Source organism: Pipistrellus hanaki (assembly GCF_964339955.1).
Source record: "Pipistrellus hanaki genome assembly, chromosome: 3".
NCBI classification, from domain to species: Eukaryota; Metazoa; Chordata; class Mammalia; order Chiroptera; family Vespertilionidae; genus Pipistrellus; species Pipistrellus hanaki.
Genome location: NC_140505.1, coordinates 56685567 through 56704764, shown reverse-complemented (window position 1 = coordinate 56704764; position 19198 = coordinate 56685567). Strand labels below are relative to the sequence as shown.

At 39.1% G+C, this 19198-nt stretch overlaps 2 protein-coding genes and 1 long non-coding RNA gene across 4 annotated transcripts in view; 1 reads left to right on the top strand and 2 right to left on the bottom strand.

Moving 5' to 3' along the window:
- DIS3 (DIS3 homolog, exosome endoribonuclease and 3'-5' exoribonuclease) overlaps window positions 1-18449 on the bottom strand; it is a 33455-nt gene extending 15006 nt beyond the window's left edge. For both annotated transcript variants that reach the window (XR_014794379.1, XM_084876481.1), the window contains exons 1-10: window positions 18088-18449; window positions 17177-17334; window positions 14327-14520; window positions 13584-13657; window positions 4589-4756; window positions 3749-3913; window positions 2566-2679; window positions 2310-2447; window positions 793-939; window positions 65-181 (exon numbers count right to left, since the gene is read on the bottom strand). Coding sequence is in view for 1 of the 2 variants with exons in the window: in XM_084876481.1 (XP_084732607.1) it covers window positions 65-181; window positions 793-939; window positions 2310-2447; window positions 2566-2679; window positions 3749-3913; window positions 4589-4756; window positions 13584-13657; window positions 14327-14520; window positions 17177-17334; window positions 18088-18315 (1503 nt within the window). In the remaining variant the exon portion in view is untranslated. The remainder of the gene's footprint in view (window positions 1-64; window positions 182-792; window positions 940-2309; window positions 2448-2565; window positions 2680-3748; window positions 3914-4588; window positions 4757-13583; window positions 13658-14326; window positions 14521-17176; window positions 17335-18087) is intronic.
- LOC311618847 overlaps window positions 1-19198 on the bottom strand; it is a 164180-nt gene that overhangs the window by 68491 nt on the left and 76491 nt on the right. The gene's annotated exons all lie outside the window — the stretch shown is intronic.
- The window catches only part of PIBF1 (progesterone immunomodulatory binding factor 1), a 184857-nt gene continuing 184280 nt past the window's right edge, over window positions 18622-19198 (top strand). The window contains exon 1 of the mRNA XM_084876482.1: window positions 18622-18860. The gene's annotated coding sequence lies outside the window, so the exon portion shown is untranslated. The remainder of the gene's footprint in view (window positions 18861-19198) is intronic.

Below are 19198 nucleotides of genomic sequence, written 5' to 3'. Positions count from 1 at the left end.
GAAAACGAACTCAAAAACAAAACTATTATATATTTAAATAAGAATGTAATTACAAAGTGAATACCTCCAAATTTCCATTTTCAAGCTCTCTACAATGCAAAGCATCATCTATATCAGTACATCCTGGTGGGTCCACACTACAAACACATAGATGTCTCAGGTCTTCTCGGTTTTTCATGTCCTACAAGATGCCACATGATTAAGAAATAAAAAACTGTTTTGGTAGTACAAATGCAGCACAGCTCTTATGAAATCAACTATTTACAAGGGGAAACCCTGTATTTAACCCTTTGTACTCCGCTGTCCCCTCTCAGGGGACATCGGAATTCTAGCATATCACTCAGATGTCCCCTCTCAGGGGACATTGCAGTTTATTAGTGATTACGGGGAATTGAGTTCATTCAACGCACGTTTCACAAAGTAGCATCGAGTAGCTGGTAGCCAGTGTCCAGAATGGTTCGGAGTAGCTGGTAGCCAATGTCCAGAATGGTTCGGAGTGCAAAGGGTTAAAACAAACAAACAATAACTTCATCTTATGACTTACCAGACATGATTTGCAAATTGTGGTTTCCTTGCCTTTGAAAAATTTGACATAAGGTTTGTGGGTCTTCTAGAAAAATTATCTTTTAGTAAAGCAAATGATTTCTTTAATAACTAAGAGTCCTTTAACTAATTTAATGTGGGGGAGGGGAAACCCCAGTTTCTGCATATTAAAAAACACATACAGAATTCAAACAAAATTAAACCAGATAGAGTCATTCATAAAGTCACTAAAAATTCTTATCAACTTACCTTTTCAGTAATGCTCCAAGGCATCTTTGGTAGAAAGCTAAGGACAGCCTGTGAAAAAGGCTGATGGGGAACATCATGCTCAAGTAACAAAACTTCTGTTTCAGTCTCCTTATCTCCAACTTCACCTAAATTTTTCACAAAGTGTCCCTAAAACCAAAAGTTATTATAAGAAAAGTGTATTTTATCACTTTTTATTAGGTAATTTCTATTTTACTAGAGGCCTGGTGCACGAAATTCGTACACGGGAGGGAGAAGGTGCCTCAGACCGGCCTGCACCCTCTCCAATCCAGGACCCTGAGGGGGATGTCCAACTGCTTCTCACAATCCAGAACCACTGGCTCTTAACCGCTCACCCTGCCTGATCACCCCTAATCCCTCTGCCTGCCTGACTACCCCTAACCACCTCTACCTGCCTGCCTAATAGCCCCTAACTGCTCCCCTGCTGGTCTGATTGCCTCTAACTGCCTCTGCCTCACTCCACACTCAGGACCCAGGATTCCCTCCTTCGGCCAATTGTAGGCACCCAGAATTTGGACCGACTTCACCTGGGCCAGTCTCAGGGAACCATGGGCGGGCCGCTTTGCCCGGGCCACAGCCGCAGTGCCCGGGACCACAGGGCAGGTGTCTTTTCCCTCTTCCAGGCTCCAGCTGCAAGCACTGGCATCCAGGACTGCAGGGCAGGTGGTTTGTCCCTCTCCTGGGTAGCAGGCGCAGGAGCAGCTGCTGGCACCGGGGACCGCAGGGTGGGTGGCTTGTCCCTCTCCCGGGCCACAACCTGGTTGGTTCCCATTCCTCTCTCGCAAGCTCATTTGTACTGATACCCATTCCTCTGTCCCCAGTGTTGAGTGTCTGAACAGTTCTGGCACAAGGGTGCAAGAGCGTGATGACCATTTGCATATTAGCTGTCTATTATATAGGATTATTACATTGAGCTCTTTAGCATTTATTATATATGTAACCTTAGTATTTCTAAATATACCCATAACTACTACTTAGAAATGTCTCCTTGATAAATTAAAGCTGATAAAAATAACAATCTCAAGTGTTTATGATGGAGACTTAGTGATGGCCTAGATTACTAACAAGCATACAGTAGGTCCTTAGGTTATGTCGGAGATCTATTCCTATGGCGCGAGGTAATGCAATTTTCGCTGTAAGTCAGAACCCACTTACATAAGCACCTACGTCACTCACATGGAGCACATCTACAGCAGTAATGAAGTGAATCAGTAAAAAAAACTTAAAATAAAGATAACAATTCCTGACCTTTACTTGTTGTAAATGAATAATAAAAAACATAAAAGCACATATGTACTATGTCAAAATGATGAACTTTTTTTAAAACAAAAATTTATAAATTTTTTTTATAAATAAATGGCAACATAACCACAAAATAATGTACGTTGAGTCCAATGTAACCCGAGGACTGCCTGTATTATAGTTTCACTAAGTGAAGCAATTTTATTCCCAAATTTTAAATAAATTATTCTAAAACAAAATTACTAATTCAAACTTACATTCGGATATCTGGAATTTCTAGGCCATCCATCAATAGCAACAATAATTCTCCGTCCTTCCAATGCAGACGCCTGTCTGGTTTCTATCCGAATTCGGGGAATTCTCTTCTCCGCAGGTGTAAAGAGATGTCTTCTTGACTAGAAAAAATTAGAAAAAAAATATTTCACATACACACAGAAAATCACAGCACGAAGGCTCTAAGTTCTATGAAATTGTATCATTTTTTTATTACACAGCAATATACTCTTTACTCACCTCCTTAATATCAGACTTGGAAAGCATGCCACAATATGGTCTCCAATTCCTTTTTATTATTCCTACAACTCTACCTGTAGGCTTTAACATTTTTTCATTTACAGCAGTCTTAAGCTGGGATTTAAAAATAAAAATCTTGTTATTTTTCCTTTAAGTACAATGACATAATTTCCCTTTTAATTAGAATACAAATATGGATACTAATATTTTCAGGCCCTAAATTATGTCATAAAAGTAAAGAATCTTGATGTTTCAAAATTCTAGGCAAGGGCATGCCAAAGCAAAGCATGGACATTTTCCATAATAATAAGGGACTACAAAAAGATAATTGAAAAAAATTAATGTAACTGAATAAGTATGTCAGAATTCAACTCTTTCAATTTTAATATCAGGATTTACTAAACACATACAGAGGTCTGGGAATTAATAGACTGGATTTTAGTAGTAGTATGCACTAATTAGCTATGTGGCATTTATTAAATACTTAAAAAAAAAGAGATGTATCTTTAATGGTTTTTTTATCCAAAATAAAAACCCAAAGAATATTTCTTATTAGAAACAGCAGAAGAACCTTATGGTACTTCACTTTTAACACTCCTCTATGGCCTAGACTCTACAGGCACAATGTCATAGTAAGACTCCAGAATGTAAATAATGGAAAAAGAACTACTAATGTATGAATAATTACATTAGTCCTGTAATTGTAAAATAAGGAAATAAATTGATCATATCAGGTAGACTTTGGCTCCTAAGAAACCGAAAGTATTCTCCTTCATAATAAATACAGTAATAGAGAAGGGCTAATTAAACAGACCCAAATATTGTATAAGGGCTCTGTAGAACATCTATTATACTAAGGGGATTTTAACATTACATAAAAGCATTTCAGAAAACTTTAATTTTATTTACTAAAACTCACTAATTTCAGACAGATCATGTTATGCAGGTCAAATAACTCAAGTTAACAGTCTTTTTGCACTTAAACCTGTTTACTTGAGCCAAATAAGATATTTAAAAGAAGACTACTGAAATAGAAGGGGGAAAAATCAACTCTGTGTAGAACTATACTTTTGTTCAATAAATCTGAAAGCAATGAGATTTATGTAATATTCTCTAAAACTAACACACTGACTAATTATACAAAACTACAAAGACAAAAATTAAAACTTGCGTGGTTTCATACAATGCGTTCTGTTTCCTCTTCTTTCTCCACATCATCTTCATTTTGACCTTCATCATGTAAAACCACAGACGATGGTGCTACCCACTGATTTTTGGGGAGTAGCTCCACAGCCACAATGTCTTCATGAATAGCTCGATTTAAATTTTTAAGCCCTTGTAAGATTATCTGTGTAAAACAGTAAATGGCATGTGTCCAGATATTTTAATGGCAATAATTGGAAGGTTACCTAAAAGTTTAGATATACTCTGAATGTCGCTATGTATTTCTACTTGTCCTCCTTTATATTTTTCTTTCTTATCGTGTCCCTTTACTACACTCTCTTAATTTCTCAATATCAAGTAGAAAAAACACAGTCAGAAAACATGAGTTGTGTTCATTGCTCCACCACAACTCTTACATTAATATCAAGAGACCTCAAGGAAATTTCTTAACCTCTCTAAACCTCAGGGTCCTGATTGGTAAAACACAAAGAGTGGCTACTTTTATAGGCTGGGTTGAAGATTAAATGAAATGAAGCAGGCAAAGCAGTTAGCAGAGTATATGGCAAACAGTAAGTATCCCCAAATAATTGCTATTCACTTTATAAAAATGAGGCATCCTATTCATTATATTTGATTGACTGAACTAAAAGTAGGTTAATAGAAAGTTATTTTCTTCAATAAGTAGTTTTCTAAAAAACTGATTAATTCTAGCATCTATACCTCCCACAAACTGCTTTCAAACTGATAAACTGGGAGTACAAAGCAAATTTAAATTCTCATATAGAATTTTAAACACTTATAAAAGAAAATAATGAACAAAAAGTATTTTAGTATATAAGAAATATATTTACACACTTGCCTCTTTATTTTCTTCAGCATCTCCATGAACCCATACTGTAGCTTCTAAGTAATTTTCCCTGCTGGCTCTAAATGTTCCTTGGAGGTATGTACCAGATTTTATGCCTTGTTGTAACTTACTTAAGGGAAGATGCTCTGAAAATATTATTTTTCCACTTTCTATTTCATTCTGTGAAATAAGCAAACCAAAAAATACAGTTACTATGTAAGTGTTCTGTACACTAAGTATAGAACTACTAGAGGCCTGGTGCATGAAATTTGTGCACAAGAGGTTGTGACCCTCAGCCCGGCCTGTACCCTCTGCAATCTGGGACCCCTCGAGGGATGTCCGACTGCCCGTTTAGGCCCGATCCTGGTAGGACATTCCTCTCACAATCCAGGCCTGCTAGCTCCCAACTGCTTGCCTGCCTGCCTTCCTGATTGACCCTAACTGCTTCTGCATGCCAGCCTGGTCACCCCCTAACCACTCCCCTGACAGCCTGATTACCCCTAACTGCCCTCCCCTGAAGGCCTGGTCCCCCACAACTGCTCTCCCCTGCAGGCCTGGGTCCTCCCTAACTTCCTTTCCCTGCAGGCCTGGTCACCCCCAACTTCCCTTCTCTATCGGCCAGGTCACCCCTAACTGCCATCCCCTGCAGGCTTGATTGCCCCCAACTGCCCTCCCTTGCAGGCCTGGTCTCTCCCAACTTCCCTCCCCTGCTGGCCATCTTGTGGTGGCCATCTGTGTCCACTTGGGGGCAGTCATCTTTGACCACATGGGGGCAGCCACTTTGTATGTTGGAGTTATGGTCAATTTGCATATTATTCTTTTATTAGATAGGATTATAATTATCAAGTAATTTCTTTTAAATACCTTCACACATGGTATTTACAACTCAATGAATGAGAATGTAATATAGCACAGTTAGAGAAAAAAAATGCTTTCAGTTCATAGGCAACCTACAAAAATATTTCAATTTCATTACATTTAAGGTAGGGGTGTCGAACTCAATCAGAGAAGGGGCCAAAATCTAAAATCCAGCCTAAATCGCGGGCCGAATGGTTTACTGAACAGTCATAAACTGACAGCGGAGTGCAGTGATGATAGCGCGGTGCGGGCCACATTGCAAGGCCTGGCGGGCTGGATTTGGCCCGCGGGCCTTGTGTTTGACACATGTGATTTAAGGTTTTTATCCACAGATGTCATTAAGAAACCACTGCCCAGCCCAGGCTCCCAAAACAAAGGTGTGAATACTTAAGTGGGTGGGTAGATAACGTGTTTCCCCGAAAATAAGACATACTCCGAAAATAAGACCTAGCGCATGGAAAGATAAGACATCCCCTGAAAATAAGACCTAGCGCAACTTTGGGAGAAAAAATTAATATAAGACACTGTCTTATTTTCGGGGAAACAGGGTATGTAGAGGCTAAATTGAATCATCAATTTCATGAAAAGACTATGGCTATTAAAGCATAAGAAAATGCTATTTTTATTTTGGCTATTTTAAATAGTTAAGGATATAAGACAGAGGTTAAGTTGGGAACTGCCTTAGATATACCACAACACCTATTAGGATTCTTAGCAACTTCAATATCCAAATCGTAACTGCTTGGCGCCTTTATTTCCTTCTCTATTTCCAACAATTTTTCATCTTCTCCTTTTTGCTAACTCTCTGACTTTCCCATTTTTCTAACCCACTCTCAGAAAGGGGACCTCAATATTAATACTGAGCATCAGAAACAGTCAGTAGAAATCTACTTCATCTTCCCACCACTGAATCTGCCTATTTACTTGTATCAACACCAAAATCTCAGCTTTCTCTCCTATCAATGAATACAATATTTTTGTTCTTTAATTTTTTTGAAACGTTTTTTTACTGATTTTTTTCTTTAGAGAAAGAGGAAGGAAGAGAGAATCTTCGATGTGAGAGCAAAACATGGATTGGCTGCCTCCTACACACGCCCTGCCAGTGATCAAGCCCACAACCCGGCATGTGCCCTGACCAGGAGTTGAAACAGCAACCTTTCTGTGCACCGGATGACACCCAAAGAACTAAACTATACTGGCTAGCTACACTGACTGTTTCTTTCAATTGTAAACTATAAACCATCTCCTCTTCTCTATTCAAGAATTTAGTCCTTTAATTATCTTCTGCCTTTAGAATCAAACATTTTCACCATCATATAAACATAAGATAATCTATTAAAAATAAATAGCCAGACCAGTGTGGCTCAATGGCTGATCATCAACCTATGAACCTGGAGGTCATGGTTCAATTCCTGTTCAGTGCCCAGGTTGTGAGCTCGATCCCCAGTAGGGGGCATGCAGGAGGCAGCTGATCAATGATTCCCTCTCATTGATATTGATATTTCTCTCTACCTTTCACTTCCTCTCTCTGAAATCAATAAAAACATATTAATAAATACATTTATGCATACATAATAAAATTTTGGTCTCTTTCCAGATACTGGCCTAATCATCTGTTCTACTTTATACCAAAATACTACAACAGTATTCTCTAGAATAGCTGTGTATCCAGTTACTCACTTGCACTTTCTCCCAAATCATTACAATCAAGTGTCACCCTTAGTCAACTGAAACCATATTGCCAAGGTCAATAGTATATGATCTTAGCAATTTATTTATTTATTTATTTATTTATTTTTATTTATTTTTTTTACAGAGAGGAAGGGAGAGAGATAGAGAGCTAGAAACGTCGATGAGAGAGAAACATCGACCAGCTGCCTCTTGCACACCCCCCACTGGGGATGTGCCGGCAACCAAAGTACATGCCCTTGACCAGAATCGAACCCAGGACCTTTCAGTCCAAAGGCCGACATTCTATCCACTGAGACACACCGGCCTCGGCTGATCTTAGCAATTTAAATGCTCTATTTTCAGTACTGTGAAAATTTTTTAAAAAGATATTCCCTTCCCTAAGACACATCAGCATCCAAATAATTATTTCTTTGGTTTCTGTACTATTTTACTAATTAGTTTCTTCTGTCAATTCTTCTGTCCCTGATCTCTAAATGTTGTTGCATCCCACTTTATCTACATTTATTCCCTTATTTCCTCCGTCTTTAAAAAAAAAAAAAAAAAAGGAAAGACAATAGTAAAAACAACAAACAAACAAAAAAAACACCCTCTTGATCCCACTTGCTCTGCAAATACCATACTTCTCTCCTTCGATTCCAGCACTGAAAGTGTTACAATACTGTTATTTCTCTTTTCTCGTTTTTTCGCCTATACTACAGACTCTACCTCCCACCGATCAAAACTACTCTGGAAAAGTCCCCCAAACTGTCATTTAGTTGGCCAACTCTCTGACTTCCCCATTTTTCGCTAAATCCAATCACCAGTCCTTATTAATTTATCAGCAGCATTTGACATAATGATCACTCCCTTGTCCTTGGAACATTTTATGTACTCAGGTTTCACAGATTTCACTCACCTGGTTTTCCTCTTATATCATTTCTGCTGGTTTGGTTCTCCTCATGTTTATGACTTCTAAACATTAGAGTGCCAAAGAACTCAGCACTTGGACCTCTTCTCTTTTCTATTCATATTTATTCCCCTAGATCACAGCTAAGCAAACTAAGTTCATGAACCAAATAAAGTTTTATTGGAGTACATCAATGCTCCATTATTTATCTATTGTTGATGGCTGTTTCTGCACTACAATAGCATAAGTTGAGTATTTACAACAGAGATCATAGCTTGCAAAGCTATTTAAAAAAAAAAAAACTACTACTTATCCTTTACAAAAAAAGTTTGTCTGGGAAAAAATATTTGCATATCCATGATAAAGAAATTGTATCCAGAATATGAAGAGAACCCTTACAACTCAATAAAAAGACAAATAACCCAACTACAAAACGGACAAAGGATTTTAAGAAACATTTTCTCTAAAAGACACTCATATATATGGTGTGTACATACACACATATATGTACACACACACACACACACACACTCCAACAAGCTCATGAAAAAATGTTCACCAATCATTAGGAAAGTGCAATCAAAACCGCAATTAGGTATCACTTGAAACCCATTAGAATGGCTATAATAAAAAAGACAGACAGTAACATGTATTGGTGAGAAAATGGATAAAATGAAATCCTCATACATTGCTTTGGGAATGCACTCTGGAAAACACAAATATATCTGAAATATTTGAAAAGCAGTTTGGCAGTCCCTCAAAAAGTTAAACATAAAATTATCCTATGACCCAGCAAACCCATTTGCATATATTGAAGAGAAATGAAAATACATGTCCATACAAAAACTTGTACACAAATGTTCATGGCAGCATCCTTCATTAATAGCCAATGAGTGAAAAACAACTAAAATACCAGTATCTATCAACTGGAAAATTGATAAAATGTTATTTGGCAATAAAAATAAATTAAGTATTGATATATGTTATAACACAAGAAACCTGAAAATATTAGGCTAAGAGAAAAAAAAGCCAGTCCTAAAGCCCACATACTGCATTACATCATTTAGGTGAAATGTCCAGAATAGATAAAGTTATAGGTAGAAAGATCAGTGGTTGCTTCGGGCTGGAGCAAGAGCATTTCAGTAGGAGACTGGAATAGAGTGGTAATGGTTATGGAATTTCTTTGACGGCGGAAGAAAACATTCTAAAATTAGATTGTGGTGATGGTTACAGAATTCTGTGAATACACTTTTTTTTAAAGTGTATTAATCCCTGTTCTAGATAATCTCATTTGGTCTTATCATCACTTTATATACTACCTATATATTGATGACTTCCCAATTTGTCTAGTCCTAACCTTCCCTCCCAACTACATGTATCATAAAGATACTTGGAGCTCTGATAGGTATCTCAAATTTAAAATGTCTAAAATTATACCTGTGATTTTCTACCTAATCCTGCTTCCTCCATTTATATACTAGGTTTACCGGTTAATAATTTGGACTTTGTAATCAAAGAAAACACAATAATTTCAAGAGAAACACCAAAAGTGCTTTATTCAAAGTAATGTCCACCGCTAACTACACATTTCCCCCCTCTTTCAGGTAATTTGTGGATACCATCCCAATGGAACTTTTCTTGTTTTGAGGCAAACCATTCAGAGACCCAATTTTCCACTTCTTCGTATGAAGTGCTGCTCAGAAAGTGCATGTGCCATCCATCAGAACAAGTGGTAATCTGAAGGAGCAAGTTCTGGTGAGTACACCAAGTGGGTTAATACTTCCCAGGCAAGATCTTTTAACGTGTCTTTAACTGGTTTTGAAGTGTGTGATCATGAAGCAAAATTACTTTGGCATGTCTTCTGGCACATTCTGGTCACTTCATGATCAAAGCGTGGTTCAAATTGATTATGTGTTGTTGGTAGTGATCAGTATTAACAGTTTCACCTGGTTTTAGAAGCTCATAATGCACCACACCTTCCTGATCCCAGCAAACGCAGAGTATTGTCTTCTCTCCAAAGAGATTTGGCCTTACAGTCCATGTTGATGGTTGACCTGGATCAACCCATGATTTTGTGCACTTGAGATTCTCAAAATAAATCCACTTTTCATCATAAGTCTCAATTTGATATAAAAAAAGAGTTTCTTTTGTGCTGTTGAAGCAACATTTTACTGATGACTTTTCAGTTTTCCATTTATTGTTCAGTTGATGCAGCACCCATTCTCCTTCCTTTAAAATCTTTCCCATTGCTTGTAAACAATCAGAAATTGTTTGCTGCGCAATGTTTAATATTTCTGCAAGTTGTTTTTGAGTCTGACACGCATGTTCATCCAGTAATGCTTGTAATTGTTGGTCTTTAAACTTTTACGGTTAACCTGGACGTTCTTTGTCTTTCACATCGAAATCATCACTTTTAAAGTGTTTAAACCAGCGTTCATAAGCATCTTGAGATAGAGCATGTTAACCATAAGCTTCCCAAAGGATTCAGAAGCACTTTTCTTCAAAATAATGAATTAAAACTTCCCACAAATGCCTTTATTGGCATGAAATTCCACATTTTTAAGTGTAAAAATATCTATGATGTTAATATTTTCTTTTTTTTAAAATATATTCTATTGACTTTTTACAGAGAGGAAGGGAGAGGAATAGAGAGCTAGAAACATCGACAAGAGAGAAACATCGATCAGCTGCCAAGGTACATGCCCTTGACCGGAATCGAACCTGAGACCTTTCAGTCCTCAGGTTGACGCTCTATCCACTGAGTCAAACCGGTTTCGGCTGATGTTAACATTTTCAACAAATTTGACATATGAAGTTTTGAAGCTTGTTGTATACATATACAAAATAGTATACATATCAAATTGCATATATATCAACTTAAATGTTAACTCGATCTATTGAAAAAAATCCACATTATTAACCAGTACACCTGGTAAATAAAACTATTTTCTAATTATGTAGTAAAACTACATTTATGTAGTAAAACTAGATACTATTTATGTAGTTGCTTAGATGAAATACCTCGTTAACCATATCCCCTCATAGCCTTATATAATCAATCCATCACCAAGTCCTAAAACACTTATCTATAAAATACACCCAATATTTGTGTATTTCTTAACTGCTATTAACTTGGTTTGGTCCAATTTGTCTTCTCTCCCCAAAAGTACTAAAATATTCTCCTACCTGGAAATTCTTGTCTCTAATATATCCTTAGAACAGCCGGATAAATTATATTATTACCCTGCTCAACAGCTATCCAACAGTAGACTAATATTTTCCCCTAAGACTCTTTATATACTACTTTGCTCTACCTACAGTTCTAACTTCATTACTTTCTCCCTTGCTTACTTCATCCCATTTTCTCTTTCTTGATCTTACCAACTTATTCTAATCTTTGAACTTGCTGTTTCCTGTGCATGAAATGCTCTTTCCCTAGTTATAAACCATGGCTAACTCCTTTACATAAGTGAGCCAAAATGACCCTGTCTGAAAGCAAACTTGCCTAGTTAACACTCTTCACATCTCAGCTTAGACATGATTTCTATCGAGAAGCCCTGACATCCCAAATCTGGGTTAGGTGCTCTTGTTAAGTAAAGTCCATTCCACTATACTGCTTGTTTTAAAACACAAATTATTCCAATGTGACTGATATATTAGAAAATACTAAGTGAATGAACAAAACTGTACCAGGTGAACCAATCTGCATAGGATTCCACAAAACACACACTTATCTCCCAAACATCTTAACAATGACCTCAGATCACCATATGCTCTGAGCCCCACCATCTTTGTCTGCTATTAAGTTCCTGTCTGAATTTAGATAATCCTCTTTCCACCACTTCCTGAAGTTTTTGAGTATGTGGCGCTAACCATATTTTCCCATAAGCTCTGTGGTTATTACATGATGTTGCATGGCACAGTGAACACACGTTACATTAAAACTCACTATAATTTCACCACACCCAACATTTAGTACCACAATATTTAATCAAATACTATGTATTACCAATGTTAGACTATTTGTTTCTTCTCCTAGATCAGTGCTATTCAAAACAACTTTATGATGAAGGAAATATTCTTTTTGTGATGGAAGCCATTATGCACTTGAGAATTTGGCTCTTGAGAATTTGAAGTGGATAATGCAACTGAGAAAATAAACAGCTACATGCAACTAGTGGCTACATATTAGACAGGGCAATTCTAAATCTGAATTCCAAAAATCAAGCCCAGCTTTTATTTTCTCTCATTTAGTTTTCTAAAGTAGCTGGTTGAAGGCAAACAGAGATGGGAAAAATATGTAAAGACTGGATATATGTATAATGTTCTATTAAAACCTATTTCTATAATAATAATAGCTACCATTTATACACTTACTCTATGCTAGGCACTGAGCTAAGAATTTTAATACTACCATTATTCTCTCATTCAATTCTCATAACAACATTATCAAGTGACTATTGCTAAACACACTTCACATGTAAGGAAATGAGGGCTCCCGAAGTTTAATGATTCCTGTAGCATGCCCTCTCACAGCTGCTATTACAGTGATTCCTCCACCTCTAATCTTGCCCTTGATATAGTGCATCATTTTACATATCATTATTAGAATGTTCTTTCAAAAAATAACATTATGTAAGATAGGGAGCCCAGAATCCTATATGCTATCATCCTACATAATAAAACCCTAATATGCAAACTGACCAAATGGCAGAAAGACTGGTAGAACGACTGGTCGCTATGACACTCAATGACCACCCAGGGGCAGACAGATGCTCAATATAGGAGCTGCCCCCAGCCCACAGGCACCAACAAGCAGCAGCGATCGAGGGCAGGGCTGGCAAGCGGGCAGTGCCAGGTCACCAGCCAAGGTGGGTGCCAGCGGGTGCCCGTGATCACCCCACAGAGGGAGGTGACCAGTGGTGGTGGTGGTGGTGGACTGGGCTGACGAGCAGGAGGTTTCAGACCAGCCAAAGCAGATGCCAGTGGGCCCCCTCACCCCTGATCACCATGCCAGTCACCCCACAGATCAGCCCTGATTGCTGGCCAGGCCTAGGGATCCTACCATGCATGAATTTTGTGCACTGGGCCTCTAGTCTCCTTATAGCAGCCCTTTAAGGAGATCTTTGTAAGGCAGTATAGAAATTACTGACCTACAGGGTTCTCATCAGACCCCTGCCCTTCCTATTCTACTTCTTATGACTCCCTTCTCTCCTCCTTCAGGATTACGACTACAATATGCTCTGACTTCAGTGTCTGCTACTTCTTTGTCAAATAGCTACTCCTATTTACAAACCAGCCATAGATTCTTTTATTTATTCATCAAACAGTGCTACAAAGTGCCAGGCCCTACTTAGGATGCTGAGGATATATTGGCAAACAATGCTGTTTTAGAGTGTCATGCCTTTCTGAAATGATATTTTCATAAGACTATTACAGACCCTCTTACTATCTATAACCCAACTCCTATTCCAGTTCCCACCAACAGTCCAATTTTCATATTTCATAACCAAAATGGCTATTTTAATATTTTTATGTTTCAGAAACAAAATAAAACAAACTCAAACATACCCCTTCTTCAGACAAACAAGCAAGACGATCTATGAGTTCAGGGTTAGCAGTTAGGCTCTTTACATATTCTTCACCTGAAAAATAAGTTTTACAGTTCTTAATAAATTCCACTGTTGTTGTTTTTTTTAGATATGGAAGAACATCAATCATCTTTTTTTGGTGGTGAGGGGGAAAAGTCCATATCTGTTGATGTGATCATGCTCACATCAGTAAGTGTAGACAGTGGGTCAAGCCTATCTATGAGCTTTTATTGCTAAGCCAATTCCAAACAGTGATGGGGAAATTAGCCCCTGGGCACCACCACACAGTGAATTAGAAATGCAGAGAAATTTAAAAATGCAAAAATACTACATGAAGTACTAAAAGATTATCTATATATATAAAAGGCTAAGTGACTGTCTGACTGGCCAGGACATATGACGTGCACTGACCACCAGGGTGCAGACGAGCAATGGTGACTTGGCAGCGGCGGATCTTGGGTGATGCACCATGGAACCAGAGAGGAGTGAGCCCAATTCCTCACGGGCCATGCAATTCCATCTTTGGCCACAGGTTATGTTATTGCTGGGGCACTGTCGGCCCCGAATATGATTTCTAATTAATTTCCTTTCAACGTGCACGAATCTGTGCACCGGGCCACTAGTGAAAATATAATATAGCCAATTGAATTTCTGACCATGGCCCTGATGATAACTTTTATATACATTTGAAACATGAGTTAGCAGTTTCTACATTATACTTACAAGTGAAAGCTGGTATTCCTTCTTCTATGGCTTTCTCTTTGTTTTTCTTGTCATTAGTTATTAATATGACTTGCAGCTGATTGTCTGCTGACATTTTCTTCAAATGTTCATTGTACCATTTTGCTGCTACTCTAATGGCTCTATCATTCCTGTCATTAGAATTTTCTCCCTGTTTTTGTTCTATGTAAGTTTCTCTAAATGTAAAAAAAAGAAAAAAAATATTTTAAAGAAAGAAATGAAAATCAATAAAAATAAGTATATATAAAAAATCTTAGGATATAAATGCTTAATAAGTAGTAAACTTAAAAGTCAAGGGTATATCTTTTTTTCTTGAATGTAATTCAGATTTATAACTCAGAGAGGAAATAAATAGGATCCTTATAGTTAAGTTTCTAAGACAACAATTTGCTTAGAAAAAGAAAATCATGTTATTAATGGAACAATAAAAAGGCTAATTTTATTTCACCAAAAGGAAAATCAAGATCAAAATTTATACTAAGGCTGGAACATCAAATAAGTAATGGTTTGTTGGAAAAAACTATAATAAAACTCTGCAGGTCTGGTAGTGGAATTTCATTTGAACTGTAGGTCAACAGTAATTCCTAAAAGCTATAACTAGTAGAAGTAGATAATTTATGATCATATCATCCTATAAATATATAATGCATGTAAATTATCCATGGTAAACACACTATAAATGCCAGAGGCTATCTAGAGACTAAAAGACTAGATACAGATATGACTGCATACGCCTTTCTAAGACTATGTACTCTGAACTCCGAAATATGTCAGCATACTCATCATTTACTTGAATCTATTTTACAAGCCAAATGTAAGTACAATAACAAAATTCAGTATAGTAACTTGTAGTACTTAAAGACAATAGATTCAATTTAAAAATTTTAGACTTGCCAAAACCGGTTTGGCTCAGTGGATAGAGAGTCGGCCTGCAGATTGAAGGGTCCCAGGTTCTATTCCGGTCAAGGGCATGTACATAGGCAGCTGGTCGATGTTTCTAGCTCTCTATCCCTCTCCCTTCCTCTCTGTGAAAAAAACCAATAAAATATATTTTAAAAAATTTATATTTATAATAGTTTTTAGAATTAATTTATTCTTTGCCATTTACACCTACTAACGCTTTAAGTGTAGCAGTCAAAGACAGTCATAAATTTTTGAATTGGTTTTAGCATGACTTGAGGAAAAGAATCTTAGATGATATTTACCTAAGTGTCCTAAGATCTAAGATTTTTCCTGTTAACCCCAGTATTGCTAAACTCTACCCTCTGCACTTAAGGTAACAAAATAACCTCTGGTTAGGGATCTGATGACCATGTTCCACAGAAACTTAGTCTTTCTGCACTGAAAAACAAGTAACATTTCTACTTCTAGATTTCAAGCTAGGAATAAGATGCTACAAGTGCTTTACTGATATTTTTTTTTTTAGAAATTCTGGCTTTTTAAAATGTGTTTTTTTAAATTGATTTCAGAGAGTGGAAGGGAGAGGAAGAAAGGGATAAAAACATCAATAATTAAAAAGATCATTGATCAGCTGCCTCCTGCATGCCCCCTACTGGGGACTGAGCCTGCAACATGGACTTCCTGCCCTGACAGGGAATTGAACCATGACCTCCAGGTTCATGTGTCTAAGCTCAACCACTGAACACTGGGTGGGCAGATGTTCTTAACAAGAACAATTTTTTTTAAAGCTCGAGGTATAAGAATAAAAAAAAAAAAAATTTTATAAACTAACATTTTTAATTTGCATATTCCAATGGATCTCATTACCAAATCTACCAACTAATCCAGTGGTCCAAATGGGGGTGATTTTGCCCCCCTGTGAATGTTTGACAATGTCTGGAAACATTTGGGTTGTTACAACTCTGTGGATGAGGGGGGAAATTGCTACTGGCTTCTAATGGATAGAGGCTAGGGATGCTGCTAACAGCCTATAACACAGGACAACAGCACCCACAGCAAAGAATTACCCAGCCCAAATGTCAGCAGTGCCAAGATTCAGAAGCCCTAATCTAATCTAATCAAAGCATACGAAGAGGCATCATAGATTTATGTAACATAAATTGTGACATCTATTTTTCGAAGATCACACGTTATGTTCAAACAAAGGTCATGAATGTGAAACGTAAGAATTCTATACTTGAACCATTATCTTCTTCAATGTGACCAGTTATAAGGTATTAGTTTAACTTTTAAAAGCCCATTAAAAATAAATCTGCTTTATATTTAAAACCTCCTTCACAAACTTATATTTTTTTAAGCTATGCTGTCTATTTATATAGTACGGTATTCCAAGAACCTAGGCAAATTTTATCTACCATGATTCTATTGCTGGACTCATACTAAAATCGATTCAAAATGAAAACATTTAAAAATAAAAGTACCTATTATACTATAGCATAGGAGTCAGGAGACCTTGGTTCTAGGTTTGATCCAATCAATGTCTAGGTCACATGTGTCAAACACAAGGCCCTCGGGCCAAATCCAGCCTGCCAGGCCTTGCAATGTGGCCCGCACCGCGCTGTCATCACTGCACTCCGCTGTCAGTTTATGACATTGTCAGTTTATGACTGTTCAGTAAACCATTCAGCCCGCGATTTAGGCTGGATTTTAGATTTTGGCCCCTTCTCTGATTGAGTTCGACACCCCTAGTCTAGGTGATCTTAATTAGATCTACTTTGCATTTCCTCTGTACAACTGTGAGAACCAAATAAAAGCCCTGTAAGTATGAAACCTATCAGATAGCTCCTGACATCACACATTACTGACAGGACCCCTCCTCTACATTTAGATAATTTTGTGGTTTTCTGGTAATCATCCTAATTTTCCTCCTACCGATGGTGCTCGTTGGTGAACGTATAGAAATGCTTTTCCTGGTTACTAGTCAAATCTCGGATTCGTTTATATACCGGGGCACTCCGACTTCTCACTTCTTGCAGAACCGTTTGTAGTACAATCACATTCCTGATGGCAGGGTCCTCAAGTACATCAATCTTAAAGAAAAGAAGCAGAAAAATTAACGTTCCTATATTCATCTGTCAACTGTTTCTGTCGAACATAAAATGCCACGGGTTTAAGAAATAGTAAATATAGCCTGGCCGGGTACACCAAAAAGTTGCATTTCCCATTTCGGGCCAGGGAACATAACTAAGGTGGCCGGTTTGATCCTGGCCTGGCGCTTGTACGAGGCAACCAATGGATGTTTCTCTCTCAGATCATTGTTTCCCTCTTTCTCTCTCTCCCTTTCTTTCTCTAAAAATAAATGAAACATATCCTCGGTGAGGATTAACACACACACACACACACACACACTAAATATACTCTAAGGGGGTATCTTGCTATAGAAAACCCTTAGACATGTAAAGCACATGTAAACAGACTAATTCTAAAACTTCGCAGAATGAAGTCCATTAACAAAGCAATACGTCGGCCCACAGATTTTCGTTAGCAGGCACTTACAAGCTGCCTGGTGGGAGGAGGAGGGGAGGGCGGTGGCAGGCTGGAGGCCACAGAAGCCAAGTCCCCGGCCTCTAGACAGTTACCATCTAAGGCAGAAGAGACACCAGGAGTTAGAAAAATAACGTATCTAAAGTCCTTAGGATTCCAAGAATTCACAAACACCATACACAAGGACAAGAAACTGGTTCTGGGGGGTCGGAGGCATGGATCCCAATGGAGATGTTGCCCAAGAAGAGCCTCCTTGGGCTCCGTTTCCCTGCCTGTCACACCCCTTTTCCTGACCGCACCTGGTGCAGCAGCACGTTGGTGTCGGGCAGCAGGTAGTGGGGCTGCGGGCACAGGCTGCTCGCGGGGTCCAGGGGCTGCGGCTCCAGGACCGGCCCCTCGTGCGCCCCGCCGCAGGCCTCGCACCCCGGCGCCCCGCAGCCGATGTCATCCCTCAGGTAGTGCTCGCGCACGATCTTCATCACGCCGCCCGCCCGGGTCTTCTTTAAGAAAGTCTTAGACTTCAGCATCTTGCCTGGCGGCGCGGGACCCCCTCCTGCTACCACGCTCTTCCGGCGAAAAGAGTTCGCTCGGAGCTCTGCGGGACAACTACACTTTACCCGGAGGTTCGCGCCTTCTCGCTCCGAGACACTAGCAAACACTTCTCGCGGGAAAACGTCGAGGTGGACGCTGGTTGGCTCCCCGAGGGCTGCGAGGATTGGGCGAAAGCCAGTAGCCCAGGAAGATGGGGCGGATCTCGAAGCCACTTCCGTCCACGAGGTGGGCGTGGCCCGCCGCTGGACTCCAACTCCCAGCATGCGTTGCTTCCCGCGCCTGGGCGGATCCCGGCCAAGTTCCGGCGGCGTGGGCGTTTGCAGACTGCGGCTTGCCAGGTCCTCCTCTGGGCGCCCAAGTGGTTGTCTTGGTTACGGATCCCAACGGTTCCCCCCCCCCACCCCCAAACTGAAATTCAGTGTTGAGGTGCGGCTACCTGAACTGCCGATTGAAGACGTCTTCAGCTCCCGGCAGTGGTGGCTGGTCCAGCCTTCGACGTGGAGTGCTTGAAGCTTTCGAGGTAGCTCTCGGCTGTCCCTTTCCCGCGTGGGGCCAGGAGTCCTCCGATGCTGTGGAGTTTGGGTTTTCTTTGCCCCGCGGGTGTGGGCTGTAGCAGTCCCTGATCCCCAGGTGGTGTTGCCTGTTTTGATTTCAGCCAATGCTCACCCTTGGCCCTTTAAAAAGGAGGGAAGCCGATTCAGCCAATGTTCTTGCCATTTCCCCTCCGTACACATCCTTGGGTTTAGAAAACCTGTTATCAGCAATACCGTAAATAATTCATTATATCGTGTAGTATGAAAATAATGGGGTTGTTAAATTCTTTTGGAAGGGTAAGAAGTTCGATTTAGAATTCTTGAG